Genomic DNA, 12,743 nt, shown 5'->3' with positions numbered 1-12,743 from the left:
TAACCCCTGAATGGGTCACAATGTATATGTATATAACCTTTTCATATAATTTTATATTTGTGATAATAGCTAAATCGTAAATATATTGCTTTATATTATTATTTAACTTAGTTATATTGTTAGGTAGGATGTAACATTCATATATTATGTGCTCATAGTTCAAGTCTTGATTGTCTATTGTAATTATCGCTTGTTACTCTGCCGGCTTCTGTGTTGCTGAGCAGCAACTGTCCACTGAGCTATCACGTGATCGAGGGGGTTCTCACCTTGCGTGAAGTATTCAGTCTGGTCTAGACTCACTTGGTGGTTGGACGTATTCCTGACAAGTGCCTAACTCTCATTATTATTATTGTAGGTTCTGTGGAACTCTGTTCACAGAACATAGTGATTTTCGACGTTGTACGTCGTAGACGCTGAGCTGTAGCTTCTGACCTAATTTGTACTGGTATCTGTGTATTATCACAGTTGGGGGTTTTCTTATGCTGAACTTAGATTCAGTAGTATGGGAGTTTTGTGGAGGATCTGCAGATGGTCTCTACTAGCTGTCTTTATATTATCTCCTTGTTCCTGATTGTGTCGCAGTTGCTTGTTATATTGTTCAAACAGACTGTTCTGATTGCCAGTTGGTTAAGAAGTTAATTTATTTGAGGACTTTGTCAGTCACTTGTTTAAGTCTAGTCGAGTCTTGAGACATTGTGAACTACTTAGAGCACTTATACACATATTTATTTGTATATTATATTATTACTTGTTAATGTACCAGACAGTACTTAAGACTTAAAGATGTGCCTCCTGGCACAATACTAATGTACACGAGAGAAATAATTATTAATTTGTTTGAATTGATTAATAAATTTATTAATAATCAAGAGGTATATTAAATTTTTATTTCTCTAGTTAGTAGACTACCAGTTGTAATCCTGAAGTACTAATAATTCTAATGGATAATTTGATTAAGATATTGATTAATTAAGAAAACCTAGTAACAGGCTGGATGCTAGAAGGGAAATCCTTTCTAGTATTCACTTGAGATCTCGAAGCTTTTTTCAGAAATCATTTTTTTTTTTTTAACATTATTGTAACACTGATCTATATTTTCTCATATATTTAATGAATGTAATTTGTAAATTAAAATGATATTCATAATAATTTAATTTCTTTCCCTTTCCTTGCTTTTTGATTATAATAATAATTTTCCTTTCCATCAAGCATAGACTTGTTTGATATAACTTTTTCAATCTTTTGCGCTTCTTTTTGATTATAATTATAATCATCTCAGGCTTTTGAAAATCAATTGGATGAATAAATAAATAATTAGAAAGATATTTACTTTTAATACTACATTTATTTACTTTGAATCAAGAACTTTCTAAGTTTGATCATAATAATTTATAAGGAATCTTGTAGACTCAAATTTAAAAATTGTTTCACTATATAATGTGTTGTATAATCTTTGTGGCTTACCGGTTCTTTTTGATTATAATAATAATTCACTACATACCCACATCATAAAAATATTCGATATAATAAGTTGAATACAAGGTAGAATATCAACCTTCTATATACCTCTCTTGTCATTCATTTCTAATTACCTTGATAATATTAGGAATCATAAAAGTATATTCAATTTCATATTTATATTATGAATCATTTGTATATATTGAATATGTCGATAGAAGTGACTTCAATCTTTAAAGGTGATCGCTGTATAGCCCTTTTGGTTTAATGCTTTATTTTTTTATTATAATAACTTGAAGGTGATATTAAACATCGTAAATCTTTCCATTTTATTCTTACAATATGTTACATCACATGTGTGAATTACAAAATATTGCTAGCTAGGTAAAAACAAAATAATATTGGCATGGGTAGAAGAATTTTGATAAAAATCCTGCCTCTCATACCTATCATGAAAAAAGTGCAATCTAACTATCATCACAAGTAGTAATAAATTATCACAATTGTTTTCCAAGGATTCTTTTCTAATATAGATATCATCTTTTTTTTTTAGATACGGTGAAATCAACAATACCTTAGAATGATAGTCGATTGACATTCAGAATTTATGGTAGGAGAGGCAGCCTCATACTCCAGGCAGCTGTGCATGACAGGAGAGAGCAAAGTGGTCAGCCGAGTTAATTGCCGCATATCCCCATAGCTTAATGGCAGTTGATCTGAGGTGGTAGTGATTCTAAGCAAATAAAAAATAAATCGTAAAATTAATAACATTGTGGCTAGTATGCAATTTTATGGTGGGAAATGCCATCTTATAGCCTCATTTGTAAGGTCTGGAACATATAGAATAAACGTATATAAAAATTTTATAATTGAGTGAGAATAATCTATACATAACTTTTTGCCAATTGTTTTAAAATCTGACATATTTCATTATTATAGCAGTCAGGTCATTGAGGAAAATGCTAGTTGTTAATAGAGTACATTAGGTGAATTTAATAACTTGTACTAACTGCCTAGTTGTCTTATAGCATGTGATTAATAACCTCACTGCAGTGATCAGTATTGCTGTCTTCAGAATGATGCTGGTCCATTTATAGGGAATCACAGCATCTCAAGGCAAATAATGATATGTTTAAAAGACTAATTCTCATTATCCTATAAACTAACATAACTAGACAGGGTCATTATAGTGAACCTCTACACAACACCTCCATTTTCCTCAAAAGTACCTTATATACTTAAAGAACTTATCATTAACTTAAAAAAAAGATCCCTAAATGCACGTCATTATTCAATTCAAAGCAACGCCCAATAATGTTGATATGCATTTTATAAATCACGTCAAACTTATATCTATGATGTACATCAGAAAGGTTTGCCTCAATGCATTTAACAAATAAAAATACGCTAATTATCCCCCCACAAGATGAAATTAGTCGTGTGAAAAAACATGTCATCTACTCTTATAAAACTTAATATTCCAACATATCAATTAAAAAAAAATTAATCCATCACAACCTCTTTCACACCAACGTGATTAGTCACATTTCTAACTACAAAGATCATGCTTGCTACCAATTAATCATATTTTTGTGCTGTCAAATCTAAGATATTCTTTTAATTTGCTGGATATAAATGGTCTCCAAGAAAATAGGAACCTGGCTAATGGATTTGAACCATGTTGCAAAAATGCTTCTAATCTTGTATTGCTGTATCAAACTTGGCCCACCTGCTCACTCACTCTCACACATTTTGTACAGAATAGTACAAGTGAACACTAAAGGGAATGGTGACATATGAAGGTCAAATTATTCATTTTTTTTTTTTTTAAATAATTAGACACTATTTTTATATAAAATGCTTAAAAAATAAATACTAACCAAAATTGCAAAGTATGTAGACTTGTGCAGCAGATATCTAAAATTAGGTTGAACGCAGATCGACTTAATATAAACAGGTTAATCAGCTTGGACCAGTAAGTGACCTTTTACACCATGGTAACAAGGCAAGAGTAATCTCACATTAAGAAAAGTTTAATTGCATTACAAATTACCTTCTTAATGTCCTATTACCAGCAAAATATTTTTTCCTTAGTAGTCACTTTTAATAACTCAAGAGCATACATCTCTCAAAATTCATGCATTACCAGAGATTCATACTTAAATGAATAAAAACTTCACATTCATGAATGGAATGGCAGAATAAAAACTATAAAAGCATTTTTTTCTCACTTCTCTGATCAGTAACGAGTCAAAGAATTCACGGGATATCCTTATATACATGGATATATTCTATATGCACTTTGTGTGTAGACATCCTTTTAACTTAAAACTAAAGTTTGTGAAAGCACTTATGATGTTCCATTTATGCATCTTCCGCAGGAAGTTTGAGAGCACATAACAGTCGTACTTTCCTTTAAGACGACAAACAGCATTACCAGTTTCTGCATCATAGGCTTGTGTTCAGTTACCCGGTGATCACAAATTCGTCACTGAACAAGCAAGAAGTATATCAAGACTATTATTCCCTAACATGAATACATTTCATAGTACAAACCAAGTTGATGTGCATGCCCATAGCTTGGCACATTTGAGGGGGGAGTTGTCAGCACACCCAATAGCACCACATGAAATAATTTTGAGATCACTAATATTATCACCACTGTCTATTCCAGAAATTTTTGTGCTATTTTCCTAATGGTGAGGTCTCGCAAGAGATTATTATCCGTCCCCAGGTAAAAAGGCAATTATGGCTGCATTCTTGGTCACAATCCTTGCATGGCAAACTTAAACATCTGTGAGATTGTTACTGACTTGCCAGTGTTCAACCACTCTACTAAATGTTATGTTACAAAGCATTTCTATTTTTCTTGTAACGTAGGATAGTTATATTTATGGAAGGCAGCTTGGTTTTGCTTACAGTATTACTGTAAAGAGCTTACTTATGTGGCATTCACAGACATGTATTTTCTATCATCTTTCACGTTTAGCTTGCACGAGACTACTTTGCTGACAGGTGCAGTTTTCAACATATTTTTGATTTCAACTCTTAAATATCAATTTATTGCACATGCTGAATGTAAGCCTTCCACGGAGTCTCTGCAGTGCTAACTCAAGGCTTGATAACTCTCTCGAAACATGAGCCTTGCACTCGATGTCAACCAATCAGGTGGATTGACCTTCCGAGCACCTGCTTAAGACGTAGACAAGCGTTACTTTCTATCATAGTATACCTCCACTGTCTGGGTATTTTTAACACTTTCCCGCAGCACCTGAGCTAGCCCAACATGTCTCTCAGGTCCATATGGACAGCGGGCGGGATCCAGCAGGCCTCGTTAGTCAGTCCACGAAGTGATCAAAACTGTCCAGGTACTCCAGGGCTGCTAAGTAACAGAACCTGTACTCCTCCTGAAAGGGAAAGTCATATCCTTAGACAGAGTATTAAAGTGAAACAAAACATTCTTATAGGAAATATCAGTGAAATTGCAATACTAATTATAAAATTTTAACACAAGTCAAACATGATCTGTACACTGAGCCTGCTGCAACAGGTATTTTTCTTCCACCAATGAATAAATTTCCAAGTGTTTCTCACTTCAGTTAATCAGATCATATTTTTTTTTTGCACAAATATGAACTTTCACTAAGGTAGGAGGTTGGTAGACAGGAACCACCCAGGGAGATACTACCGTCCTGCCAAGTGAATGTAAAATGAAAGCCTGTAATTGTTTTGCATGATGGTAGGATTGTTGGTGTCCTTTTTTTCAGTCTCATAAACATGCAAGATTTCAGGTATGTCTTGCTACTTCAACTTAGGTCACACTACACATATATATATATATACACACACACCTCTCTGGATTTTCTTACTTGTTCTTGTTTATTTCCTCTTATCTCCATAGGGTAGTGGAACAGAATTCTTCCACCGTAAGTCATGCGTGTTGTAAGAAGCGACTAAAATGCCGGGAGCAAGGGGCTAGTAACCCCTTCTCCTGTATATATTACTAAATATAAAAGGAGAAATTTTCGTTTTTCCTTTTGGGCTCAAAAATTCAATATCAATTTATAATTTTGTTTTATTATCACTGCACCTATTAAAAAAATATCACAATCGTGGTATTATTTTTATTATTATTAACACACTGGCCGATTCCCACCAAGACAGGGTGGCCCGAAAAAGAAAAACTTTCACCATCATTCACTCCATCACTGTCTTGCCAAAAGGGTGCTTTACACTACAGTTTTTAAACTGCAACATTAACACCCCTCCTTCAGAGTGCAGGCACTCTACTTCCCATCTCCAGGACTCAAGTCCGGCCTGCCGGTTTCCCTGAACCCCTTCACAAATGTTACTTTGCTCACACTCCAACAGCACGTCAAGTATTAAAAACCATTTGTCTCCATTCACTCCTATCAAACACGCTCACGCATGCCTGCTGAAAGTCCAAGCCCCTCGCACACAAAACCTCCTTTACCCCCTCCCTCCAACCTTTCCAAGGCCGACCCCCAACCCCGCCTTCCTTCCACTACACACTGATACAGTGGTGGTAGTAGTGTCAAAAAAGAAGAGAGGTTTTATTGGGACAATGACTGGCTCTGTATAGAGCTTCATTATTACATGATAAACCTTTAAATTCAACTTGTGCCTTTGGTTCACTACTTTCTAGAGAAAATCATTAATCTGAATGGATTTTCTTGCAGTACTGCAAGCTTCTGATTATGTGCTGATTAAAACATCAAAGGCCTACAGCTATCATTCAACTTACCCCGTGGTTATTTTGCATCTTTTATTGCTCATTTGCGATATTTGTATCAACACTAGTAGAAATTCGTTCCAAGTGCACACTGATGGTGTGAACACACATATATTGTATAATTAGTTATGTAGACAACTTGGTACCCCAAATATCGGCCTTAATTCGTTCCAGAAAGCTGCTCAAGTGTCGTAACCGAACGAATTCTTTTCAAAGAGGAATAATGTAAATTAGATTAGCCCGTGTCAGACCCCCAAAAATGCACTTATATAATTGTTCAAAGTACCACTAATCAAATTATGCAACTTTTTTCTATTAAACCTCTACAGTTTCAAATCACCAGTATGCCTGGAGAGGGTTTCAAGACTCAGGGTCTGATCAACCAGGCTGTTACTGCTGGCCACATGTAAACCTATGTATGACGAGCAGTAACAGTATATTACAAATACAGCATTTCTTACCTCTGTCTGCACCATAGCAGGACGCTGGGTACGTAGATTACGGACAGTCTGGAACATGTCAACGACACCTTCGTACTGCATGCGCTCCAGAACCTGACTCAGGGTAATGAACACCCCAGTGCGACCAACACCCGCACTATGGCAAAAAAAAATGTGTATTAATTTTCCACGCTTAAGGTGTTGTAGTATAACTTTTATATGAATAAAGAAATTATAAAAATAATCCAAGGATTCAATCTTTGGTAAAGAAACAAGTGCGTTTCAGACTCCCCAAAAATGCACTTTCATAACTGTTTGAGTTGGGAACTATTCGAGGTACCACTAATCAAAATATGCAACTCTCTTGTATTAAGGCTATACAGTTTCAAATCGACAGTCTGCCAGTCCATCCCTCTATCACTGCACTAGAGAGAGAGAAGGACTGGCACTCTTACAACCAAAAAATGCTATGGTGATGGGGAGTCATTCTTATATGCACTACTATCCACGATGCACTAAAAAATGAAAATCACTTGGCATCTTCATCAACATAATAATCTATTACAAATCTTACCTGCAATGGACAGTAATGGGACCATCTTGCCCAAACTGTTCTTTCGTCTTGTGCACCTGACCAATGAAATCAATGAAGCCTTCTCCAGATTTTGGAACACCCTGCAATGTTGTATAACCATTAACAATACTGTAATTAAACTGTTGTATTAATAAATCCTTAAGAGATAAGATAAGATTTCGTTCGGATGTTTAACCCCGGAGGGTTAGCCACCCAGGATAACCCAAGAAAGTCAGTGCGTCATCGAGGACTGTCTAACTTATTTCCATTGGGGTCCTTAATCTTGTCCCCCAGGATGCAACCCACACCAGTCGACTAACACCCAGGTACCTATTTGCTGCTAGGTGAACAGGACAACAGGTGTAAGGAAACGTGTCGAAATGTTTCCACCCGCCGGGAATCGAACCCGGGCCCTCCGTGTGTGAAGCGGGAGCTTTAGCCACCGGGCCACCTTCTATGTTGTCTATTTCCACTATGCCACTTCCCTACCAATCTTGTTTTGTTCTGCGTCATAACTGCATGTCTAGAGTCATTTTCAGCCATACCCTCTTGCTTTTATTTTATCTGGAGAAAAACCTATCCTCATTTATCCTATTGAGGTCCTCAAGATTTCCAGAAAATTCATAAAGTGACAGGAGGTACAAATAATATAAAGAGATCAATGTGAAAAAAGGATTCTTCGTCCGTAACCCATGCGTGTCGTAAGAGGCGACTAGGACGCTGGGAACAAGATGCTAATAACCCCTTCTTCTGTATACATTAATGTAAAAAGAAGTATTTCTTCTTTTTCAGGTTGGAATGCCTCGGTGGGAGACAACCACTATGTTCAAATAAAATAATAATCGATGCTAGACATGACCTTCCCTTCCAAGGACCAGAAGAGTTGTCTTCACACAGGTGAGGAATGGTTTTGAAAACCGACAAGTTGAAGATTTGAGACACTTACGCAACACATGGGAATCTTCATTGAAGAAACGTTTCGCCACACAGTGGCTTCATCAGTCCAATACAAAGTAGAAATGGGTAAGGAGAAGAGAAGTTTGAGGTAATCAGTCCCTCAACCTGGAATCGATGTGTTCAGGGCAGTATATAAGCCACTTCTCTGCCCCTATGCTGTACTTCCTACAAGATTGATGGACTGAACACATCAATTCCAGGCTGAGGGACTAATTACCTCAAACTTCTCCTCTCCTTACCCATTTCTACTTTGTATTGGACTGATGAAGCCACTGTGTGGCAAAACGTTTCTTCAATAAACATTCCCATGTGTTGCATAAGTGTCTCAAATCTTCATACAGATAAGGAGCTCTTCAATTGAAAAATAAAACTTATACTTCCCTTCTCTGGATAAAAATGTGTTTACTTCCCATTCCCCAGTGCTGTAAAACCCCTACAGGTTTAGCTCTTACCCATAATTATAATAATCAATATGACCTTATATTTTCATAACATGCTAAGGCAATGTAGCACTTATTTTTTTTTTTTTCAACAAACCAGCCGCATCCCACCAAGGCAAGGTGACCTAAAAAGAAAAACACAAATTTATATTTTTCAACTTAGTAATTTATACAAAAGGGGTTACTAGCCCCTTATATCTACACACAAACAACCCGCATATGGAAGAAACCATAAGTTTCTTTCTCTGTGTGCGGGTTGTTTGCGTATTCTCCAGTCATAGTACTGTGACTGTATTCTACAAATGACTCGGCTCCTAATGTAATAACTCCACTGGGTTGTTAAATCATTCCCAATACATTACCTAAATTGAAACTCAAGAAAAACACATCAAAATTCAAACAGAACAGGTTCATACGAACCCTATTAAATCATACCCAGAAAAGGGTCATACAAACCCTATTAAATCATACCCAGAACAGGTTCATACGAACCCTATTAAATCATACCCAGAACAGGTTCATACGAACCCTATTAAATCATACCTGTTCAGGCCACTCGATAAATTGGAACTGACGTATGGTGCGAGACTGACCATCCCTGGCATCAGTTATCTGTGTATTAAGACATTATTGGGCATTACAAAATTACACAGTATAAACTACAATATACATAATATTCTGACTTCATAAAAAAAACAATCAAAATGGAAATATTAAAAATTCTTTACATTCACAATAACAGCAAAAATTATGAATAAAAAATCACTTAAATTTGGATATTCAAATGACAACTTTCGACGTAATCCAAAATTTGTATATTTTTCAAAATTCTTAATTTTCCCCAAGAGAAAATACCAAACTTTAATAAATTCAGTAATTCTAATTTGCATTTGATGTGAATAATCAGAAAATTTATATTTGAACATTCTAAATAATAAGGATTTTTCCAAATTACCATTTCAAATTTGTTAAAAAAAACAAAATTGAGAAAAATCCAATTTGATTTCCAAAATGTTTAAAATTTTGACACCAATGTATATAAATTAGCTCACATAAGACCATAATTATTCTAACAAGTGTTGAACTATAGTGATTAGCATCTACGTAACTATATGAACTATTAGAGACTACAGTGACGATTACAGACTAGCAACTACTAGACTAAAGTGACGGAGAATGCTGGCAAGAAACACAAGGTTAATCACCTTAAACTCCCTGAGAATGTATTGAGGCATATTGTACTCTGCTATAGGGTCGACCACATAAAACTGGTACCGCTGTGACCGTTCGTTGGGCCAGTACTGGTAGCACTTCTCCTGCAATACCAGAGTATACATTAATTTCCATATCATCGGACAAGTCATATTATAGTCCGGGTGTGTATCAGAACAGTCATACATGTATTACAGTACTTATGTATCATTAGGCAAGTCATATTACAGAAATTATATATCATTAGTCGTCATATGACTAAAATATTGTCTGGTGATACATAATTATTAAATTATGCACCATCAGATAATATTGCAGCTATGTATCATCAGACAAGTCATTTGTACCATCATATAACAGTTATACGTATCGTCAAAAAATCATGGTCATATGTATCATTTTGCTAAAGCGACTTTTCTCATGTGTATAACTGAAAAAACTTGGGTATAATAATAATTTTTACTTATACAAGTACGTGGTACAACTTATAAACACTATATTGTCCCAGCAACAATTCTCTTTCCATTTTTAGAACGTTATATAAACCCTCGCAGAAGGTTCTTTGATGCCAGTGATGGATTATTGAACCTGACCTTCCCTTCCTCAGATCAAACCACAGTACTTCTTGTTGTCGCAGGTTCTGTACAACCACTACCAGCTTAGCACCTTTTCTATACAATTTTTTTCATTACATCAACAGCCATCATAAACAAAGTCAAGGTGATGAAAAGAAAAATGCATTCATCATCATTCCTTCAATCACTGTCTTACCAGAATCATGTTAACATAACAAGTCAGATTACTCTTCAATGTTAGATACGAGTGAATGGAGACAAATGCTTTTTAGAACTTGGAGCGTGACCAAGGTAATGCATTTATGAAGGGAAACCGGCAGGCAGACTTGAGTCCTGGAGATGGGAAGTACAGTGCCTGCACTCTGAAGGAGGGGTGTTAATGTTGCGGTTGTGTAAGTGCAACTCTGGTAAGACAGTGATGGAGTAAATGATGGTAAAAGTTTTTCTTTTTTGGGCCACCCTGCCTTGGTGGGAAATGGCTGATGTATTAAAAAAAAATTGAAGATTATAATAACAGTAGAGTGACTATCTTACCCTGCCCATTTCCTTGAGTTTAGTGAGCATGACCACAATGGTAGAGTTGTGCTCCCACAACATTCGCCAAAAGTCATCGACGGTTTCCTGAAGTGGACCCTGGGTTGCAATGTATGCAGAGCGGTACCTGTGTGTTATATAAAATCATTTTAAGATGACAGGTGACAAAGATGAATTTTTTTTTCATATTCAGATAAAAAAAATTGTTGTTCTATCTAAATGTCCTTGTTTCTGTCAAGACCCAAAATCAAATATCTAGCACTCTCTTGACTTAATAAACTTCAGAAATATGAGACAAAATCCACTGTCAACTGATTCAGAAATAACAAAGAAAGTCCACTGGCTAAAGAATTGTTCGTTATTGATATAATCATGGAAAATAATCCACTTCCCCAAAACCTACGTCTAGTGTGTAAGCATTAACCCTTAAACTGTCCAAATGTAGATCTATGTTCGCTTGCATACCACTCCAAACGTAAATCTACATTCTTTCTTAAGGGGAAAATCAAAGTCGGAGCGCTACGCGTGCAAACGTAGATCTACATTTTGGAAAGTTTAAGGGTTAATAATAGTCTACCAAATATACGCAAGCACGTTTCTGGCAAGAAAACCAAAAACATACACAAGCATTTCTGGCAGAAATGCTCATGTACAGTTTGCTAAATATTGTATACCATGTAAAGAAATAAATTTTGGAATTTAAATTTAAGCTTTACTCCTGGTTTCTGCAAAGCCATACCACTCATTAATTATATTACTGACAATAATAGAGTATTAAATGAAACATTACCTGTATCCATCAATAAAACTGGCATTGATGTAGTCAGATCCTTCAGTACCACGAAGAGGTTGCAAGCACACACGACTGCCTTCGAAAGGCAATATATTCACTAATCTGTTCTTGAACTTGTTAACTGGAAGATTAGCACTGACAAACCTTGATGGTTGTGCTTTGATGTTTGCCAAACGCTATGAGGGGGGGAAAAAAAAAATTTATATATTACACTGTTCGACTGGACTACAGGTTTAATGGTAGAATAAAAATTGAACAACCTGAAATGCTCATCATGTTAGTGGCTTTCTTTGTCTCTGACAATATTTTAGTACATATGAACTTCGCATTGTATACTTCGAAAAGAAATAAATTTTTGATTCTGAACAAATTACAGTGGACCCCCGCATAACGATCACCTCCGAATGCGACCAATTATGTAAGTGTATTTATGTAAGTGCGTTTGTACGTGTATGTTTGGGGGTCTGAAATGGACTAATCTACTTCACAATATTCCTTATGGGAACAAATTCGGTCAGTACTGGCACCTGAACATACTTCTGGAGTGAAAAAATATCGTTAACCGGGGGTCCACTGTACTTCTAAATTATACAACATCCCTAGGTCATGATGCTACGCTAAGTTCAAAGCCAGATTATTCAAGTTGTGACAAGGCTTGTGGGTTACTGGCAGTAACAGCCTGCTTGGTCATGAATTCAAAAATGAAATTTGGCATTAGTCTTGGCTGTGATGGTTAAAAAAAACTCAAAACCAGTCACAGGTAATATAATGTGTTGACAACCTTCCCCTCCTCCATGACAACCAATATTAATGTTTCTAAACAGAAATTATCAACGTGTTATTAAAACAACATGCCGTCCATGCCATTTTTATGACAAGACATTTCATCCAAAAAAACTTAGTGGGAAAAACGTCTTCTCAATAAAATGCCATAAACTCCAAATAGTGTCTTGTTAATATGCTTGTCAGAATATAAAACCACTACTAGCTCAAGGACTTTGGTTATT

General features: G+C 35.7%; 2 protein-coding genes across 6 annotated transcripts in view; one reads left to right on the top strand and one right to left on the bottom strand.

Annotated features, from left to right (window-relative positions):
* Window positions 1-12,743, top strand: part of LOC138855409 (tyrosine-protein phosphatase Lar-like) — a 1,956,413-nt gene that overhangs the window by 1,732,726 nt on the left and 210,944 nt on the right. The gene's annotated exons all lie outside the window — the stretch shown is intronic.
* Window positions 1,776-12,743, bottom strand: part of Lar (tyrosine-protein phosphatase Lar) — a 102,319-nt gene continuing 91,351 nt past the window's right edge. For all 5 annotated transcript variants that reach the window (XM_070104636.1, XM_070104639.1, XM_070104637.1 and 2 more), the window contains 7 exons: window positions 11,734-11,912; window positions 10,944-11,070; window positions 9,828-9,938; window positions 9,166-9,234; window positions 7,226-7,326; window positions 6,673-6,808; window positions 1,776-4,865 (listed from right to left, as the gene is read on the bottom strand). In XM_070104636.1, the coding sequence (XP_069960737.1) occupies window positions 4,797-4,865; window positions 6,673-6,808; window positions 7,226-7,326; window positions 9,166-9,234; window positions 9,828-9,938; window positions 10,944-11,070; window positions 11,734-11,912 (792 nt within the window). In that variant the 3' untranslated portion in view covers window positions 1,776-4,796. The remainder of the gene's footprint in view (window positions 4,866-6,672; window positions 6,809-7,225; window positions 7,327-9,165; window positions 9,235-9,827; window positions 9,939-10,943; window positions 11,071-11,733; window positions 11,913-12,743) is intronic.

The sequence above is a fragment of the Cherax quadricarinatus genome, chromosome 93 (assembly GCF_038502225.1).
Source record: "Cherax quadricarinatus isolate ZL_2023a chromosome 93, ASM3850222v1, whole genome shotgun sequence".
Classification (NCBI taxonomy): domain Eukaryota; kingdom Metazoa; phylum Arthropoda; class Malacostraca; order Decapoda; family Parastacidae; genus Cherax; species Cherax quadricarinatus.
This window is presented reverse-complemented; position numbering and strand designations above follow the sequence as displayed.